At 39.9% G+C, this 19,815-nt stretch overlaps 1 protein-coding gene across 1 annotated transcript in view; it reads left to right on the top strand.

Moving 5' to 3' along the window:
* The window catches only part of pex7 (peroxisomal biogenesis factor 7), an 88,623-nt gene that overhangs the window by 63,113 nt on the left and 5,695 nt on the right, over positions 1–19,815 (top strand). Inside the window, exon 9 of the mRNA XM_043685974.1 lies at positions 16,200–16,299. Within this exon, the coding sequence (XP_043541909.1) occupies positions 16,200–16,299 (100 nt within the window). The remainder of the gene's footprint in view (positions 1–16,199; positions 16,300–19,815) is intronic.

Raw genomic sequence — 19,815 nt, 5'->3', positions numbered from 1 at the left:
CAATGGATGCTAGATCAGTTGTCAATTCTAAATCTGAGATGGGTTTTTTTTCTTAAGCAAAGATATTAAGGAATATGGGCCAAAGGCAAATTTATGAAGTTGAGACACAGATCAGTCATTGAATGGTGGAACAGGCATGAGGCATTGAATAGCCTTGTCCGATTCCTATGTTCCTATATGCTGGATGAAAGTCAACAAATAATCTAAAATTCTCACCCTTGAATCTGCCAATCTTTGTTCCTCCATACTGAAAATATTATGTGTGCTGTATTTTTCACCGTAATACTTTGCAGCACTGCATATTAATATTTCAATTTTTATGGAACCCACAAGGTTAGTAAATGCTATTTACAAGCAAGCAAAGTTCTCAAATTGAGCTGGGTTCTTTTAAAAGTAAGCTCACGTGCTCTGGCATTATATTTTTGTTATCTAAAGATAAAAGTATTTAATTACATCATGTCCAAAGAGATATTTCCAACTTTTCCCACTCCATTATCTTTGGGGAACATTCTGAGAAGCTAGGCAAGAAATTGTTTGAGCTAGAAATAGTCAGTGACAACTGCTGTCCCTTTCATGATCATCTGAAACTTATTAGTAGTTTTGTAAATGTGGGGACAGAGTAGTGTCATGGGAACAGATTTTTAAAATTTCTTGGTTCTGTCTCAAATGTACGTCTGAATAAATGGATTGAAGTCTTTTCTGTCTTCTAGTTTAGGCAGTCAATTCTGAGAGTTGTTGCAAATCTTATGAAGCAAAAGTGTCCTCAGTTCATTTCTAGTTGGTTACTAAATTGATGGAGAGTTGACATTAGAACAGGATGTACGTCACTGGTGCATTTGTGATGGAGAACACGTTTTCTTGTGAGAAAGGCAAAGTCGGTGAGAGTTTTATCCAATTGTCTACTCCAGTCCAGAATGAGGGTACTAAAATTTCTTTAAAATTCTTCTGAGTGTGAAGTGTATGTTTTGAATGTGTATGTTTTGAATTTTAACCCCATAATCCGTATCATCCCTCAAAACATTCATGTCAAGCTATGACATTTCCATGTCCATACAACCACTGTATTGAACCATAGTGGCAGTACCGTGTGTTTAAAAAAAATGGTTCATTCATAACTTGCTACTTACTTAAAAAAAAGCATTCACTTCAACCCAGTAAAAATGTCAGTCTGTATACAACCTTGATGAGACCGCGCCTAGAAAATTATGAGGTAGATATTACTTTTAAAAAAAAAAGCTTTTCAGTTATATATGTCACATGATGACTCAGAAATGTTCCATAGTTCTACACATACAGTGGATTCATTTGAAGTCATTTCATTGTTATGATGCAGGCAAATGTAGCAGCTGCACAACAGCTCCTCCATACTGCTTGCTGTTCTACTGTGTGATAGCTTATGTCCATGTCAATTCTACATATCCTTTTTAGTCTATAATTCTTCATACCTTTGCCTAACAAAAATCTATATCTTTGCGCTTTTCTAATGGTCAGCATGAGTCAGTAATCTGGATTTTCACCACAATGGAGAGCCCTATCTGCTATTGTGAAAATGGAAGAGTAGGCCAAAATTTGGAAATCTTGTCTCGGATATGGCATCTCACATTTTCCTGGGGCTGGGTTGCATTTCACACACATTTTGCAGCAAAAGCTTCAGGTTGAAACTTTGGGGAATTCTTTGGGGGTGGTGGCTCACCCTTCTGGAGAGATAAGGCTACTTTTTGGAAAAGCTGCAGTGACCTTTGAGAGAGGTAAACTGGCCTTTGGAATTATTGAAAGTAGACATTAATGTGTGTTAATAGAAAAACAGCTATCAAAAGGAACAATCAAGCTGTCAAGGCTCTTAATGCTACTGCTTTTGAAACATTTGAAAAAAAAACTGTCTGGTGTGCTAGAGAAATCATAGCTCACTAATTTACTCAGTCTGATTTTTATTTCATGGGATTCATGGGTATTGCTGACTATGTTAGCATTTATTCCATATCTCTAACTGCCTAATTGTGAGCTGCTTTCTTGTGAGCTACAGCCCATGTGGTGTAGGTACATCTGCATTGCTGTTTGAGAAGATCCAGGATTATGAACCAGTGACAGTGAAGGAACAACAATATGGCTCCGAGTCAGCATGCTGTGTGGAATGAAGAGAACTTTCAGGTGATGGTGTTCCCACATATCTGCTGTCCCTATCTTTTAGGTAGTAGATGTCACAGTTTGGAAAGTGCTGTCTAAGGAGCTTTGGTGAATTGTCAAGCATCTTGTAGATGGTACACAAATGCTGCCATGTTGATAACAAATGACTGTTGAAAGTGTTGAATGGGATGCCAGTCAAGAATGCTGTTTTGTCCTGGATAGTGTTGAACTTCTTGAGCATTGTTGGACCTTCACTTATACAGGTTAGTGAGCAGTATTCCATCACACTCCTGACTTGCATGGTGCAGATGTTGTCAGACTTTAGGAGTCAGGAAGTTAATTTGTCATCACAGAAATCCTAGCCTCTAACCTGCTGTTACAATCACAGTATTCATGTGGCTAATCTACTTCAATTTCCGGTCAATGGTAGCCCCCAGGCCGTTGATTGTAGAGGGGTTATTAATAGCATTTTTGAATATCAAGGGATGATTGTTGAATTCTCATTTGTTAGAGATGGTCATTGCCTTGCACTTGAGTGGTGTGAATGTTATTTACCATTTAACAGCCCTGATCTGAGTGTTGTCCAGATCTTGCAGCATGTGGACCAAGTGGTTGTTTCAGTATTTGAGGAGTCGTAAATGGTGCTGAACATTGTGGAATTGTCAGTGCACAACCTCCTTTCTGATAGAGGGGCGGTCATTGTTGCAGTAGATAACGCTGGTTGGGCTTACGACATTGCCCTGAGGAAGTCCTGAATTGATCTCCTGGGATGGGGATGCTTGAAACCCAACAACCTAAGTACCTTCCTTTGTGCTAAGTCTAACTTAAACCAGTAAAGAATTTCCCCCTGGTTCTCATTGACTCCACTTTTGCTGGGTTTGCTTGATCACTTACAAGGTCAAATGATGCCTTGTTCTCTAGTTAGTCAAGCTCAAGCGGAGGAAAATGTTAACAGTTCATTGAAGATTATATGTGGATAGGATCAGATTTAGATGTGATTCTGCTCTGGGAGCTGAGTTTGACAACAGTCATTGGTTAGGATTTCACATGAAGAGTGTGTTAAAAGTGATCAGCTGCATCAGCTGAACTGCAGCACAAGTAAACACAATGCCTCAAAAAGACGGGTGGTGGATTTGAAACTCTTAAATTACTCCATTTGCAAAAAGGAAGTAATTTTTGGCCCCCTTATATAGACTTTGAACAGAGAAGCAGATATTCAACCTGTTGTACTCATATAGACTCTTTCTCCAATTTAATCCAGCACTGGTTTTGTCCCCTTAACCCTACAAGTTAGTCTGCTTCACACACATGGCCAGTCTGTCCTGAAAGCTCCTAAACCATGAATTCTGATTTCAGGCCTTCAGTTGTGCATTCCAGATCGCTAGAACTGGTGACAGAAAAACAATCCTCATGTCCCCTCTCGTCCTTTTGCCAGTTATTCTAAATTGGTCTAATGGCCTACTTGCTGGAGGAAACAGTTTCTCTCTACTTTTTCCAACCTAGTCTGTTGGTATCTTTTCTATGATCTTTTGTTATTGTGCCTAATCTATTTAAATTTATTGTCATAACTTTACATGATCTGTTTATTGTTTGGTTTTGTTTTTGGACATGTTTTTATAGCTAGTTATCTTGTTTGCGTCCTTCCATCTTCCTCAAATGGGTAGTCAACATTGCAGCATTGTAGCTACGGGAAAGTTCCAGACATTTCAAAATGCTGTCATTTTTAGCTGCTATCTTAGTTTCAGTGTCAAATGTCCTAAAATAATGTTTGTAAGTCGAACTTTAGCAAAAGTTTATTATTTTTATGTAACAATTTCAATTGGCCAGCATAAAGACATACTGCATCTTTTAAACAGAACAAGATTCTGCCAGTAAGTAGTGAGTGCATATTTTACCCTGTCTCATACAGCATGGAATGAAGAACTGTTCCTGCTGCAATGCAAAATCTGAATTGTTGCCATTTCATCAGTATGCCTTCCTTTTGATGTACAACCATACTGCATTAATAAAGAAAATCAATATGGGCTATCATTAAGAGCCACCCAAAGTATACTGAATTATATTAGCTGATTACGTTTTCCATGATTTGAACTTTCTTTAAAATGCTTAAAATAATTGTGTCGTTAGAGTGCCAATCAAACTGACATGATTCATTGTTCTTTACTGAAGCTTGTTAAAATTTCTCTGGTGACTGTAAGCCAGCCTAATTGATTCGTTTATTAAATTAAGTTATAAAATCAAAATCCTTTATATCATTCAATTATTTTGAATTTCTTCGAAAGTTTTCAAGCCAAAATGCACTCTTGAGATCTAGTAACAACATTATAATTACAACATTTAAGCGGATTCATTTTTAAAGTGAAAGTTGGAAACAAATGAAACACAAATAGTTTCATTTTTCAGAGTCAATAGATGTGAAGTTGGAAAAGCACAGCAGGTCAGACAGCATCCGAGGAGCAGGAAAGTCAACGTTTTGTGCTGAAACCCTTTGTCAGGACTAGAGATGGGAGGAATATAGAGGGAAAGGAGTGGGTCTAGAGGAAGAGTAGGTGGGATGGTGATAGGTGGATGCAAATAGGGGGTTATTGTGATTGGTCAGTGGGAAGGGTGGAGTGGATAGGTGAGTAGGAAGATGGGCAGATCAGATATGGAGGAGGGCTGGGGTGGAAGGATTTTGAGGCTGGTGAAGTCTACATTGAGGCATTGAGTTGCCCAAATGAAATGTCAGGTGTTGTTCCTCCATTTTGGGTTTGACCTCACTCTGATAGTGGAGGAGGCCAAGAATGGGCATGTCGCTAGGAGAGTGGGAATGGGAAGGGGAGTTAAAATAGAAAGCAACCAAAAGTTTGAGTTAGTTGATGCGTGCAGAGCTCAGATGCTCTGTGAACCGATCTCCGAGTCTGCGTCTGGTCTCTCCAGTTTCGAGGAGACCACATCGGGAGCAATGGATGCAATAGATAAGGTTGGATGAAGTGCAGGTGAATCTTTGTCAAATTTTTCAGAGTTTTGTTCTGTTTAAATAAGCCCTGAGTGCAATGTTATGGAAGATGTTGTACTTGGCAATCAAACTCTTTGCAAACCCTATTGCAGTTAAGGATGAGTTTATTAAAGAGGTATTAAGAGGATAGGTTTGACTGTACAGGAACATCTTGTTTTAGTATCACCAGACAGACTGAAATTTGTAATGATGTCAGCTTTGGCTTGACCCTAACTTTTTGTTGTCGAAAACTCCATACTTAAGCTAATGTTCTGGGGACATTGGTTCAAATCCCACCATGGCAAAGGGTGAAATTTGAATACAATAAAATATCTGGAATTTTAAAAAAATAGCTAGTCAAATGGCATCCATGCAACCATTGTCAACTGTTGTAAAAGCCCTTCTAGTTTGCTGGTGTCTGTTAGGGGACTACTGTCTTTCTACTGACCTTTTTTGGTCTAGCCTTCATGTGACTCCAGAGCACGTGACTCCGAACTGTCCTCTGTAATGTTCCACAGAATCAATCAGTTGAAGGGAAATAAAGGATAGATAACACATGCTGGCCTTGCTGGCAATATCCATATCCCTTACATGAAAACAATGTTTGTCTGCTTCAACCTAATTCAATGTGAATAAAGCACTGCCAGAAACGTCTGAAATATAAGAAAGAGGTCATCCAGCCTCTAGACACCTGCCTTGATGTAAAATATCATTTTTAAAAAGTGTCTTTTTTAATGCGTGCGTCTTTTAATATGAATTGTAGCAAAGGCAGGCCAATGAACTTCTTAAAATGAAAATGAGTTATACTTTCCTATCTTTGTAACACTTAAAGTGTTTACGGTAAGTGGTATAGCGAATGAATTGGTAGGTGGAGTGATATACTGCCAGCTGGGTGAGGGGGTTGGGATGCCAGTTGGCTGAGATGGCAGGTAATGGGTCAGCTCAATAGTGAGTGGTCAGCTTAATGGAGGGGCATTAAGGGGTAGTCAGCCCATATCTGGGCTAAGGGAATGATCTTGGGGATCTGATGGCCCATGAATTTGGTAGGTTTGGTTGGGGTCAGGAGAATTGGGTCTTTGGTGAGTCAGGCCTAGTTGTGGGTTGAGGGGAGAGGGGATTGTGTCCAACAGCCAGGAGGTAAGAGAGTTATTAGGTTTGGTCCTAAGCTAGAGCAGAGAGGTATTGGGTCTGAAAGAGGGGCAGTCAGGTGTTCAAATTGAGCAATTTTGCAGTGGGTCAGGTTCAGAAGTTTGGGGGTGATGGTGGTGGGATCCGGAGGATGTTTGCAGTGGGTAGGGAAAACAAGTGATGTGAGTAAGAGTGGCTGTGGATTGAGTGATTTTTATATTTATCCAAGAGTTAGACTGATGTTTCCACACTAACTGTTCACTAACGTCATTTGGAACCCTCCAAAGTTTCTGACTTTAACTTCAACTTTCTTGGAGAATTCCAGACTGGGTAATTGACTATCAGATGTTTCAACTTCCTAAGTAATTCCCATGCAGCTAGCACTTTGGGACTTCTGCACGGTCTTGGCATTGATCTTCCATTGTCTGGAGAAATGGAAGGGGAGTCCAGACTCAGGGGTCACAGTCTAAGGAAATAGATTATTCCATTTAGGACTGAGATGTGGAGGGGTTTAGATAGGGTCGACAGTGAGAATCTTTTTCCACATATGGAGTCAGCTATTACAAGGGGGCATAGCTTTAAATTAAGGGGGGGTAGGTATAGGACAGATGTTAGGGGTAGGTTCTTTACTCAGCGAGTCGTGAGTTCATGGAATGCCCTGCCAGTAGCAGTGGTGGACTCTCCCTCATTATGGGCATTTAAGCGGGCACTGGATAGGTATATGGAGGATAGTGGGTTAGTATAGGTTAGGTGGGCTTGGATCGGCGCAACATCGAGGGCCAAAGGGCCTGTACTGCGCTGTATTCTTCTATGTTCTATGTTCTATGTTCTCCCAGAGAGTGATGAGCCTGTGGAATTCTCTGGCCCCAATCGCTTTCATGGCAAAACATTGAATGCTTTAAGAAGGGGGCACATATAGTTCTGCTCAGTGTTCTAGCATCCTTCCTCTTTACTTTAAGGAAGAGGTGTTAATAAAAGTTGCACCTCATGTCATGTTGTGCACTAATGTAAAGATTAAAAAAAATCCAAATCAGCTAGATAGTGGGGTAACATGTTGAATATTGCATAGAATTACCAAGATGTTTCCAAAACAAAGCTTCCAAATTGAAGACAAATTTGTAGGACTGAACTATTTCCATTGTAAAAGGGATTTAAGCCACAGATTTGACCACACGACTAGAGTTACAATTCTATTGGTCTACCAATGCAAAACCAATAGCTTTAGAGTGCAAAACATAATGTCTGGCACTCTTTATATTGCAGACATTCCCCAATCATGATCTTCATTCTTTAGAACAAGTGCAACCCGTATGTTTTATGGAAAATTCACATCAGCATTTTGATTTTTAGTTTTGGATATTCTCTCTGATGAGGATTTCCTCAGCATTGTTGTCAAGCTATATCAACCTGTAAGGGATAATATGGAGGAGTTTTTCTTCTCATTTTTAATGCTGCAGACTCATTGTGCTCTCTCCAATTCTAACAAACACTAATGAAACAACAGTGTATTTTACCAGAATTAATTTTCAACCAAGAGAATATTGTTTCCAGTGCACTCTTGGTTACTCAGAAATGTAAACATACTGCATTGAAGACATTGAATGCAAAATGATTTAGTTACCAGCTCAGTTACTAGTCACTTCAGTAGTATATTTAGCTTGATGCTATAAATACTACATTTAAAATTTACCAATAAAGTAATTTTCAAGTTGACTATGATGACCTAAATAAACTTCAGAATTTATTACATAGGCAGAATTATACTTGCATTATAATCAAAATGTAAAATATACTGAATTTCTGAGCGAGTATAGTATAGTGACTACACTTCAGGGAGATGTGTGAAGTCTGTTGTTGTTATCTTTGTTTGCTGTGTATCTTTGCTGTGTCCAGAAATGATCAGGAATAAAAAGGAAAGGAAAGTCAACTTGGTTTGTTAGCCCACATTATATGCTATGTAATTAACAGGGACATTGTGGCATAATTTTCTGAATATGTACGTTGGTCACTTTTTTCATTTCATATATTCATTTAATGAGTAACTGTATCATATTTGATGGTGACAATGAATGAGCAAGCAGACTAAATATTTGCCATAAGGATCACTTAAACTTTGTTTAAACAAACTCCAATTAATAAAAATTCAAATTGTCTTTCAATTTCCCTTGGCAGAGGTGGGGTGTACCAAGACTTGGTACCATTGTAAAGAGAGAATCATGATTTGTCAATTCTGAATCGGGTGTTTCTTATCTAATAGATCTTGGTGGGTCAGTTAGGCTGTGGCAATACTGAAGGAAGAAACAGGGGAAAATATAAGGATTCTATTTTCTGTACCTTTAGCTTGTCCTCTCTACTTATCCCAATTTCTGTCAAAATAACACAATGACTACTGTTTATAAGTGGTAGATATGACATGGAATTTCCAGTGTACCAATAGACCATTCAGCCTAACCTATTCATGCTGACATTTATGATCTGCTTGAGCTTTCACCTAACTTTCCTCTTAAATCTATTATCACAACCTCAATTCCCTTCTCTTTCTCTCATCGGATGTGGATAAAGTGGTTAAAAAGACTTATGGGATATTTGCCTTTATTAGTCAACGCATTGAATTCAAAAGCAAGGAGGTTAGGGATGCAGCCAAATCTAAAATTAGTCAGCCATAGCTGGAGAGCTGTGTGCAGTTCTTATCACCATATTATAGGACTTATATGATTGCGCGAGTGTGTGTAGAATAGATTCATCTGGATGTTGTCTGGATTGGAGTGATTCAACTTTATTAAGAGACAGTGGATAGGCTGGTGTTGTCGTCTTTAGAGCAGAAAAGGCTGAAGGGGAACCTAGAAAAAAGTGAGGACTGCAGATGCTGGAGATCAGAGTCGAGAGTGTGGTGCTGGGAAAGCACAGCAGGTCAGGCAGCATTGGAGGACCAAGAGAATCGATGTTTTGGGCAAGAGCCTCATCATCAGGAAGGGAACTTGACTGAGGTATACAAAGTTCTGAGGGGCAGAGACATGATAGATAAGGAGAATGTTTTCCCTTGATAGAGGGTTAAAAAAAACCAAGAGGCACAGTTTGATGGTAAGGAATGTGACGTTTAGAAGGGATTTCAAGAAAAGTATTTTCACCCAGAGGTTGTGGGTATCTGATGTGATCTCCTCTGGCTTGGTCAGTGTTTGTTGTCCATCCCTAATTGCCTTGAGAAGATGATAGTGATTTTGTGTGTGCGTGTGTGTGTCTGTCTGTCTGTCTGTCTGTGTCTGTCTGTCTATCAATAAAAGTCTGGATTCTAATCCTGACCATAAATCGATTGTCAGTAAAACCCAAATGGTTCACTAATGTCCTTTAGATAAGGAAAGTGCCATCCTTACCTGGTCTGTCCTACATGTGACTCCAGACCATAGCAACGATGGACACTAAATGTGAGCTATAGCCAGCGAAATCCGTCATCCAGTGAATGAAAAAGCCTAACCTCTGACCTTTTTTAGCCACCATATTTATATGGCTGGTACTGTTTAAATTCTGGTCAATAGTAACTCCAGTGATGTTGATAATGAAGGATTAAAAAATAATTGGGTTCTTTCTTGTACTCACTTTCTCTTTCTTTCTTGTTATAAATGGTTATTGCCTGGCACTTATATGGCATTATTTTTATTTGTCAGTTAACATCCCAAGCCTGAATGTTGTTGATACCTTGTGTATGGGCATGGATTGCTTCAATACTTAAGTTGTGAATGGTACCAATCATTTTGCAGTCATCAGCAAACATCTCTATTTCTGGTGTTGTAATGAAGGGAAAGTCATTGATGAGCAGCTGAAGATGGTTGGGTCTGCTACACTACACTGAGGTACCACACCAATACCCATTGTCTCCAGTTTTACTAAGGCTGCTTAATATCTCACTCAGTTAAATGCAAACTTGATATCACTCACACTCACCTCCCCTCTGGAGCTCAATTTGTGTTTGGACCAAGACTGGAATGAGATTTGGAGCTGAGTGGTCCTGGCAGAACCCAAACTGAGCATCATTGCTGACCTAGTGTATTTGATAGGACCACTTTAAAGAATCATAGAATTCCTACAGAGTGGAAGCAGGCCTTTGGCCAATTGAGCCCATACCAGCTGTCCTAAGAGATCCCATGCACCCCCAACCCCCTACCCTGTCCCTTTAAACCTGCATTTCCCATGGCTAATCCACCTAGCCTGTACATCCCTGAATACTATGAGGCAATTTAGCAGCCAATTCAGCTAACCTGCCTCGGATTGTGGGAGGAGACCCACACAGACTGGAGGTTGGAATCGAACTCTGGTTCCTGGTGCTGTGAGGCAGCAGTGCTAACCGCTGAACCACCCTAAATACAGCAGTCATCAGAGCTACATTGCATATTACTAAGTATGTTCGAATCAAGGTTCAATCTAGATTTAGCATAAATTTCCTACTTTACAATCCTGGGTCAGGTCTCTTTTCAACTCACTGAAGTTACCCCTCTTGCAGTTAAATTATTTTAAGCTTGATTATTTGCCATTTTCCAGGACTATTCTAAATCTGATGTTATTTTGATGGCTGTCCCCCAAATGCTTCTGTACGTATGGTATTTCATTCAGATGCGCTTCTCCGAGAGCGTGAAGAACTTTACTTAAATGTACATTTATCTTATTTTCTTCTGGAAGTATCACCAAGATCATTGATCTCTATCTCCACATTATTTCCCACTACTGCCCTTCTTCAGTTCCTCCATCAACAAAACCTTATCCATGGAGTGTATAAATTATTGAGCTTAAATAATTTAAATACCTGCCTTGCTAACCTCCTGCCTCCCATTTTCCAGAAACTCAAACAGATATGTATAATTATTACCCTGCAAATCAAAGAACTGATGCCGACAGTGCACAGATCAAAAGTATGGGAAATTCTGTATTACAGTGGAGGGTTTTGGCTATTCTGCTTCAAATAGAAACCAATATATAGGAAAGGATTCGAGTTGATTGACCAGGATCACAGAATTGTTGTGGAATGGAAAGAGACCATTCAGCCCATCAGGTGTGCACCTGCTCTACTTAGTGCCATTCTTCTGCCTTTCCTCTGTATCTCTGAATTTGTTTATATTCAAATAATTACTTAATGCATTCTTGAATTCCCTGACTGATCCTGCCTCCACGACACTTTCAGGCACTGCATTCCAGAGCCTATCTAATTGCTGTGTGGAAAAGACTTTTTTCGCAATGCATTTGCTTCTTTTCAAATCACTTTAAATCTGTGCCTTCGCATTCTTGACCCTTTAAAGAGTGGCAGTAGTTTCTCCCTATCTATTCTGTTCTCATCCACTTTCCTGTCGAATTCTAAATACAGACAATAGAATTGATGAAAAATCAATGTTAATAAATTACATGTTTTTATGCAATTATAGTTCAACATTGATTGATTTTTTGATTCCACTCAACATCTGCCTTGCCCTGTTTTTAGGAACATCAGTCAATCCAAAATTCAGGACTTAGTTCCTCTCTTCCAAATAGTCAATCCCATTTGTCATTCTCAGCATTACCAATCTCCATTCCACTGCAGTGCATTGATTTCATAATCTTTATCTTCATTTTCAAAGTCTCTACTTTATTTCCTGCTTACTGAATGACCTCCAGTTAGAGGTTTAACTTCTATCCGTCTCTTAATAATTTTCATTGATCGTTGAGTCAGGCACTGAAAGTGGCATAAATTTACAATAGATTTTAAAAAGGGGGGGGATGGATAAATATTTGAAAATGAAAAATCAAAAGATGTAGGTGTACTTAAGGAAATAACAATGTAAAATTTATTCTGAAAGAACAGGACTAGGAGTAAAGTAAATGTCTCAAATGGATTAATGTAAGTGTAATGAGCTGAATGGCTTCCTTCTAGGCCATATCACCTCATAGGGCGGCATGGTGGATCAGTAGTTAGCACTGCTCCCTCACAGCACCAGGGTCCCAGGTTCGATTCCAGCCTCGGGCAAATGTTTGTGTGGAATTTGCACACTCTCCCCGTGTCTGCGTGGATTTCCTCTGGGTGCTCCGGTTTCCTCCCACAGTCCAAAGATGTGCAGGTCAGGTGAATTGGCCATGCAAAATTGCCCGTAGTGTTAGGTGCATTAGTCAGAGGGAAGTGGGTCTGGGTGGATTACTCTTCAGAGGGTTGGTATGGACTTGTTAGGCTGAAGGGCCTGTTTCCACACTGTAGGGAATCTAATCTAATCTAATATCACTCCTTGATTCTTGATCAGAGGATTGTACTCCAATGGCTCAAGTAGAGGATGCAACGCAAAACTTAGTTAATTTCACCTTCCGGATGGCTTGCAAGTATCTGGAAAATACTTTTCTGGGTAGCATTTCACAAATGGATCTGAGTGACAGGGTACAATATCACTGTAATTCAGCATGTGCTGACAGGCAAGATTCTGTCAAGAGAAAAGCACAAAAGAATGCAGATGCTGTAAATCAGAAACAAAAACAGAAATTGCTGGAAAAGCTCAGCATGTCTGGCAGCATCCGTGAAGAGAAATCAGAGTTAGTGTTTCAGTTGGAGTGACCCTTCCTCAGAGGCCGAGGCAGAACTCTGTGCCAGGTTGGAGATTATTGGCGAGAGTATGGTGCTGGAAAAGCACTGCAGGTCAAGCAGCATCCGAGGAGCAGGAAAACCGACAATCGGGCAAAAGCCCTTCATCAGGGATATAAATCAGAAACAAAAACAGAAATGGCTGAAAAAGATCCGCAGGTTTGGTAGCATTAGTGAAGAGAAATCAGAGTTAACATTTCAGTTGGAGTGACCCTTCCTCAGGACATTGAGGATCTACCTAAGTACATGGATTGCGATTCAAGAAGGTAACTCACTACTGCCTTTGTAAGGTCAATTAGGGATGGACAGTAAACGCTGGCCAGCCAGGGCTTTTGCCCAAAACACAATTTTCCTGCTCCTGTGATGTTGCCTGATCTGCTGTGCTTTTCCAGCACCACACTCTGGACTCTAATCTCCAACATCTGCAGTCCTCACTTTCACCTTGGAGGTTATTGGCTTCTGAGTTACTCAGATTTCTGATGCGATAATTAGACTTGCTGTGGACCATCTGGAACCACATTTTGTTTTGCTGCTGCATTTTACTACCCTTGCTAGTGCTTTGAATAAAAGATGTCAACCTAAATCTTCTGAATAGAAGCTGGTCGTTTTGTTTTTATTCTTCATTCGTAAAACATGGGCATCGCTGGCTCGCCAGCATTTACTGTCCATCCCTAATTGTCCTTGAGATGGTGGTAGTGAGCTACCTTCTTGAATCGCTGCAATCCATGTTCTGTAGGTAGACCTTCAACGCCCTGAGGAAGGAAAATCCAGGATTTTGACCTAGTGACTGTGAAGAAAGCGAGATAATTTCAAGTCAGGATGGTGAGTGGGAGCTTGCAGGTTGTGAACCTATGTATCTGTGGCTCTTATACTTCTAGAGAGAAGTGATTGTAGACTTCAGAGATCTGTCTGAGGATCGCTGGTGAATGTCTGCATCTTGTAGAGGGTGCACACTGCTGCTAGTGAGCATTAGTAATGGAAGGAATGAGTGTTAGCATATGTGGTGTCAACCAAGTAGGCTGTTTTGTTCTGGATGGTGTTAAGCTGCTTGAGTGTTGTTGGATCTGCGCCCATCCAGGCAAGTGGGGAATATTCCATCAAATTCCTGACTTGTGCCTTACAGATGATGGACAGGCTTTGGGGAGTCAAGAGGCGAGTTACGTGCTGCAGGATTCCTAGCCTCTGACCTGCTGTTGTAGCCTCTGCATTTACCTGGTAAAGTCCAACTGAGTTACTGATGAATGGAAACTCCCAACGTGTTGATTGTGGGGATTGGAGCAGTGGCACCTCTTGGAATTCCCGATATACCGGGTACTTAGGAATTGTCCAGGACATTTAATTTCTGATGGGCAATTTTCCTCCACCTTTTTTTAATTCACTCATGGAAGACGGGCAATGCTGGTTGAGAATGTGGTAGTGAGCTGCCTCCTTGAACCACTACAGTCCATGTGCTGTAGATAGAATCTGGAACTCTCTGAGAAAGTCTACAACACCCAGTTATTTAGACATTGGAGGGTTGTGACTCACTTGCATGACTAGTTACCCAGAAGCAATTGGAGGGAATAAAACCTGCTCTGACTCCTGGGTAACTGTACAACTGATATCCCCAACTCGCCACTGACACCACACTCCCAGCATTCCCTGTCCTGCTAACCTACTGCCCTAACACAATAGCCCACATACCTCTCTTCCAAGACTATCACCATCCCCACTTATTGATAAGTTTACTCTCTCACCCCACTGCCACCCTTGCCCCCCACAACACAACCGCCCCCATTATAAAGTAACTTCATCAATCAGACTATATATTTTTAATTCTTAATGTCAGATTATATGATAAAATGTAATGAGGCCAAAGGGGCAAGAATCCACACAAATTGATGAGGATTGTAGTCGGATGGTAAATGCATGTAAGTCCTTAACCATTGAACTTTCAAATTTCAGTGATGACAGGTGCTCGGATATCTACCAGTTATTCAGTCTTCATTCAGGGAGCTGTGACAAAGCTGCCTGTCCCACTCTGTAAAGCAAATTGTTTTTTTTTGGATCTGGTCCATGTAAGAAAGTGCACCATATACTTTTGTACTTAGCAGAATTGAAAAAAAGTGCTTATCCATCTGGTATATAATGTAAATGAATCAAAGAGAAAAAGAAAGTAAATTAGCCAAATGCAAACAGGGAAAGAAAAGTCGTCATGAATCTTAGCGATGAGTCAAGATTTTGAACTTCCAGTCTTTGGTTCAGAAAAGCTCAAAGCAGAATGTACTATTTAGTCACAAACTGGATAATAAAGGAAGGACCACCCAGCATCAACCAAGGCACCAAAAATGTCAAATGGATACCCTTTACTGTCAACTCTTCAAGGCAGTCCACACCAGTGTTTGGGGACTTATGCCAACCCCACAAAATGATCAAGCAACAACCTAATACAGTTATACATATTGAATTGTATCTTAAATCCAATGTCTCAGCCTTCTCCGTCACCATTCTTGGTTAGTCCAGTCCCAACGCAGCAAAGGGCAGTGACACAATGGTGTGCAGTTGAGAGGTTGTTGCCCTGGGAGTCCTCAACATTTGCTGTGGACCCATGAAGTCCCATAGCATCAGGTCAAATATGGGCATGGATGCCTCATAGCCCACTGCGCTCCCTCGACTGATGAATCACTTTTCATTACTTGGAAAACGCACCAAAGGCACAGAGTGGAACCTGTGTGAGGTACTTCAAGATCATTGCTAAGAGTGGTTCGGTTGTACTATCACTGACCAAGCTGGCTGCAGCCTGAGCCCTGTCAGATTGGGCCTGTGATAGGTAATGAGCAAATCAGTAGGAAGGTACAACACATTTTGCCCTGTTTTCACCAACCTATGTATCACAAACCCATCTGTCTGTGATAGTATAGGTAGGAGTGACCACTTGTGAAGGTGTAATGTGAGGCTAGATCGATGTTAAATAGCAGAAGTAATTTGATATAGGGTCTGAGAAAGGGTCACTCGTCCTGAAACATTAACTTTGATTTCTCTCCATTGAAGCTGCAAGACCTGCTGAACTTTTCCAGCAATTTTTGTCTTTAAGTTGCAGCAGCCACAGTCCTTTTGGTTTTAACTTCAATGAAATTTTTGCTAAACAAACTATTTTGTTAATTGCTACATTACTTTGAAATACTTAAAGTACTGTACTATTTATTTTCTTCGCCAAACTGAAGTACTTGGTTCTTTTGTACATGTATGCCTCCTTTGGGTATCTATACCAGTTGGAGCTTTAATACTGGAAGAATTAGTATTGCATAGGTCAGATTCTTCATTGGAGTACTGTATCATAACATTAAACTGCAATTTTACATCCATTCAATTACTTTAATTGCATTTGTTTGCTTTCCTTCATAGGTTTTGGGATGTTTCCAAGCCTGATTCAGTTCTTGAAACAGTGGAACACCATACAGAATTTGTATGCGGCCTTGATTTCAGCTTGCATATTCCCGGTCAGGTATGTGACTAACTATTTCCACAGTTGATTGAAATGAGTTAATACAAAAGCTATAAACATGTACCAGATCCATGGTTTGGAACAAATAACAGACCAGGAATGCTTAGGAAAATCACATTGTGAAATGCTATCAAGCAGCTATTTTATTCTAGCTTCCCCTTCTAGTACTCCACAGCTAACTGTAATGTTCTTCAGATTTTGCCTAATTAGTGTCATCAACATAAAACAACAGGGGATAAAATTAATTAAATGTCTTGCTGCGGAGGCTGCTCTTGCAAGTTTGATTTACTGAAAAACCATCAAAGCTTTTTTTGCTAAGAGAAGCTGTTTTGTTGTGAAATATTATTAGTTGCTTCATCAGCTTAACGGTAATTGCACTGCCTGATGTGGCACAATGCCATGCAGACCAGAACAGTTGAAGGCTTGATTTTTAGTTGGTGATGAGATAACCAACCTCAGTTGGAGTAGCATATTGAATTGGTAGAGGAATGAGCCCTGGTTTCTACTCTGGACATCATTCATCAACTTCTGCAGGAAAATAAGCAAGAAAAAACTATTGTATTTGACTGTGGTGCATGCCACAATCAAACAACCTGCCAGCATTTGCCAACTGGGCTCTTGTGAAAAATTTCTATTTAGGCAACGCAGTAAGGTCCTTCACTGCAGCAAGACCCTTCAGAAGAGAAGCAAAACCACCTGGCCAAGAAAAGGATCCTTTTGTAGTGTGTTTGTCAATAGCATTTTTCTGACTGATAACCATATGAGCTTTTTAAAAGGGAATGCTTGAAATAAACAATCTGTTCAGTTTAGAGCAGGTGCACGACAATAATCAGCCATGCTTCATCTCAACTGGATCACAATGAATACAAAGATATGAATAGGTGTCAGGCCAGTGTATGTACTTGACAGGTGAAATATGACTGAATGCAAAAGAGTAACACTGTTGCTATAAAGAAAGTGCAGCTATACTGTTGATTTTGTTTTATCAGTTGTACGTGAATAGGGATTACATAAGATTTTCATGCTTAGTTGGAAAATTGGTCTTTTCATGCACTGAAAGCAGAAATAACACTTCTACCTGTACACCAACTCTCTTGTTTAACCAGGAAGAAATAAAAGTTAATGATTTATTGCTTTAATCGATGCTTGATTTATAGATTGTCTCAAGGGTGCTGTGAAAGGTCCCTTGTGGCTGATGCTAAAGTGCGGTGATGAATTGGAGACAGCAGCCATGGAATCAGAATTTAATCAGTTAATGGATCAGATGTAGTGCCTTAATGAATTAATGGAGATCTTACAGTTGGCAACATTCACTTGAGACTTATCAAAATGAACAAAAGTGATTAAGAAAGCGTGGGTGGTTAGATTTCATCGCCTGTATTTCATTCAGTCTAAAAAAGCAGGCAAAAGGGTAGTGAGCTGCTGCAATACAGTCAGGAAACTAATGAAGAATGCAACTAATGAAAGGATGCAGTTATTTTGTTTTTTTTAAAAATTTGCTTATTTGTAAGGTTTTTATGATGAGAGGGAGATGGTTGTAAGATTGAGTCAGTTTATTGAAAGCCTACTCTCTGGCAGAATGAAAATTAGTTGATTGAACTTAAATCAGACATTTAACATGTTCCAACTTGAGCATTCATCTGAGCAAACATTTAAGAGGGGCATCAGCATCTCGGTGTATCCAGTTTCTTCACATCTGAACAAGAGACTTGATTAGACTGCGTAAATATTTGGACTTCAAGGAACTTAATTCAGAAGTGTATACAATATTTATGCTCCTCTCATTCTCAAGTAAATGTAAAAAACTTGTTGGATTAGAAATTATAGTAACCAAAGCTATTGTGAAGATGAGGCAAAATCCGCTTTGGTGATAAAATATTAATTACCTATTGGCAGGGGTGGCGGTGGCTGGAATATCTCCCATCCTTATCTAATTCCAGACTTATACTAACTGTCCTCTGAAATGGGAAGCCATTCACTTCAAGTGTAATTAGGGATTGACGAGAAACGTTAGCCTTGCCAATGATGCCCACATCCTGTGATAGAATAGAGAAAATTGCTTCTGTTGGGGTGATTAAAGTTAGTTCTCTGCAGGAATACAATGTTGAAATATGATGCAGTAACCAGGGAGCAGACTGATGAAACTTGCCCCCATGTAAGAGGGACAATCTTGGATATATTCACTCTTGCTGTAGAAATACAGTGCAGTAGCAGCAGGATGAGCAGGCTAATAATCATTCCTTCCGAATATTTTAGCTGATAAGATGTTTAATCAGATTATAGAGCTCCCATAACCCATGTAAGGATAAACGTGCTGCTGAGCCAGTATTTTAGTCTCTGTTCACAGTGACTGTTTGAAATTGGGATTTCAATCCCGCACCCTCGAACTTTGAGGTAAGAGTTCTACCATTAAAACAAAGGCTTGCCACTTCACCCTTAGCAAGGAAAGATCGTTTACATTTTAGTCAGACCCAAGAGTCTGACAAACTGTTTTAAACATAAGTTGCCTTGGAAGTTCTTCAGAATTATAGACTTTAGAGGGCAGAGTTTCAACAGCAAGAATGGAGAGCATTTCCATCCAGTCTCCTCTTAATCCTGTTTGCACAATTTATTTAGTCTTTGCTCATAACCAAAGTTTCTAATCTCTTATATCTGCTCAGTGTATCTTTTATGCACCATGTTCACGCTCTTGACTCATTCCAAAAGTAAGATGCCATAAACCCCAATTCTGTCTTATAATCTACTCATGGATGTGCATTGATTTAGCATTCTGTTTTTATCTTCTATATAAAATTATCCTTTAGAAAATTTGTGATCCAATCAATTTTTTTTTCAGCTTCATTAATTGAGCACTCGTACTTTTAAAGATTCTGGTAGCAAGCCCTAAGTTTCTGTGTTTCTATGTCTAGTGCATTTCACCACCACCAATATAAGCAATCTTTGCAATTCTACCTCTCAAAATGTGTCACCTTACAATTTTCATGTTAAATTTGATTTGAGATCTATCTGCTCAATCTACACTGATCCCAAGGATTGTTTACACATCCCTCCAATTTATCTTTTACTGAGGGCAGCCTGATGCATCAGATTTTTTCAATTCATTATGTGTATAAGTCATATAGAGTCATAGAGATGTACAGCATGGAAACAGACCCCTCGTTCCAACCCGTCCATGCCGACCAGATATCCCAACCCAATCTAGTCCCACCTGCCAGCACCCGGCCCATATCACTTCCTATTCATATACCCATCTAAATGCCTCTTAAATGTTGCAATTGTACCAGCCTCCACCACATCCTCTGGCAGCTCATTCCATACACGTATCACCCTTTGCATGAAAAAGTTGCCCCTTAGGTCTCTTTTATATCTTTCCCCTCTCGCCCTAAACCTATGCCCTCTAGTTCTGGACTCCCCCATCCCAGGGAAAAGACTTTGCCTATTTATCCTATCCATGCCCCTCATAATTTTGTAAACCTCTATAAGGTCACCCCTCAGCCTCCGATGCTCCAGGGAAAA

This window comes from Chiloscyllium plagiosum, chromosome 3 (genome assembly GCF_004010195.1).
Source record: "Chiloscyllium plagiosum isolate BGI_BamShark_2017 chromosome 3, ASM401019v2, whole genome shotgun sequence".
NCBI lineage: Eukaryota > Metazoa > Chordata > Chondrichthyes > Orectolobiformes > Hemiscylliidae > Chiloscyllium > Chiloscyllium plagiosum.
This window is presented reverse-complemented; position numbering and strand designations above follow the sequence as displayed.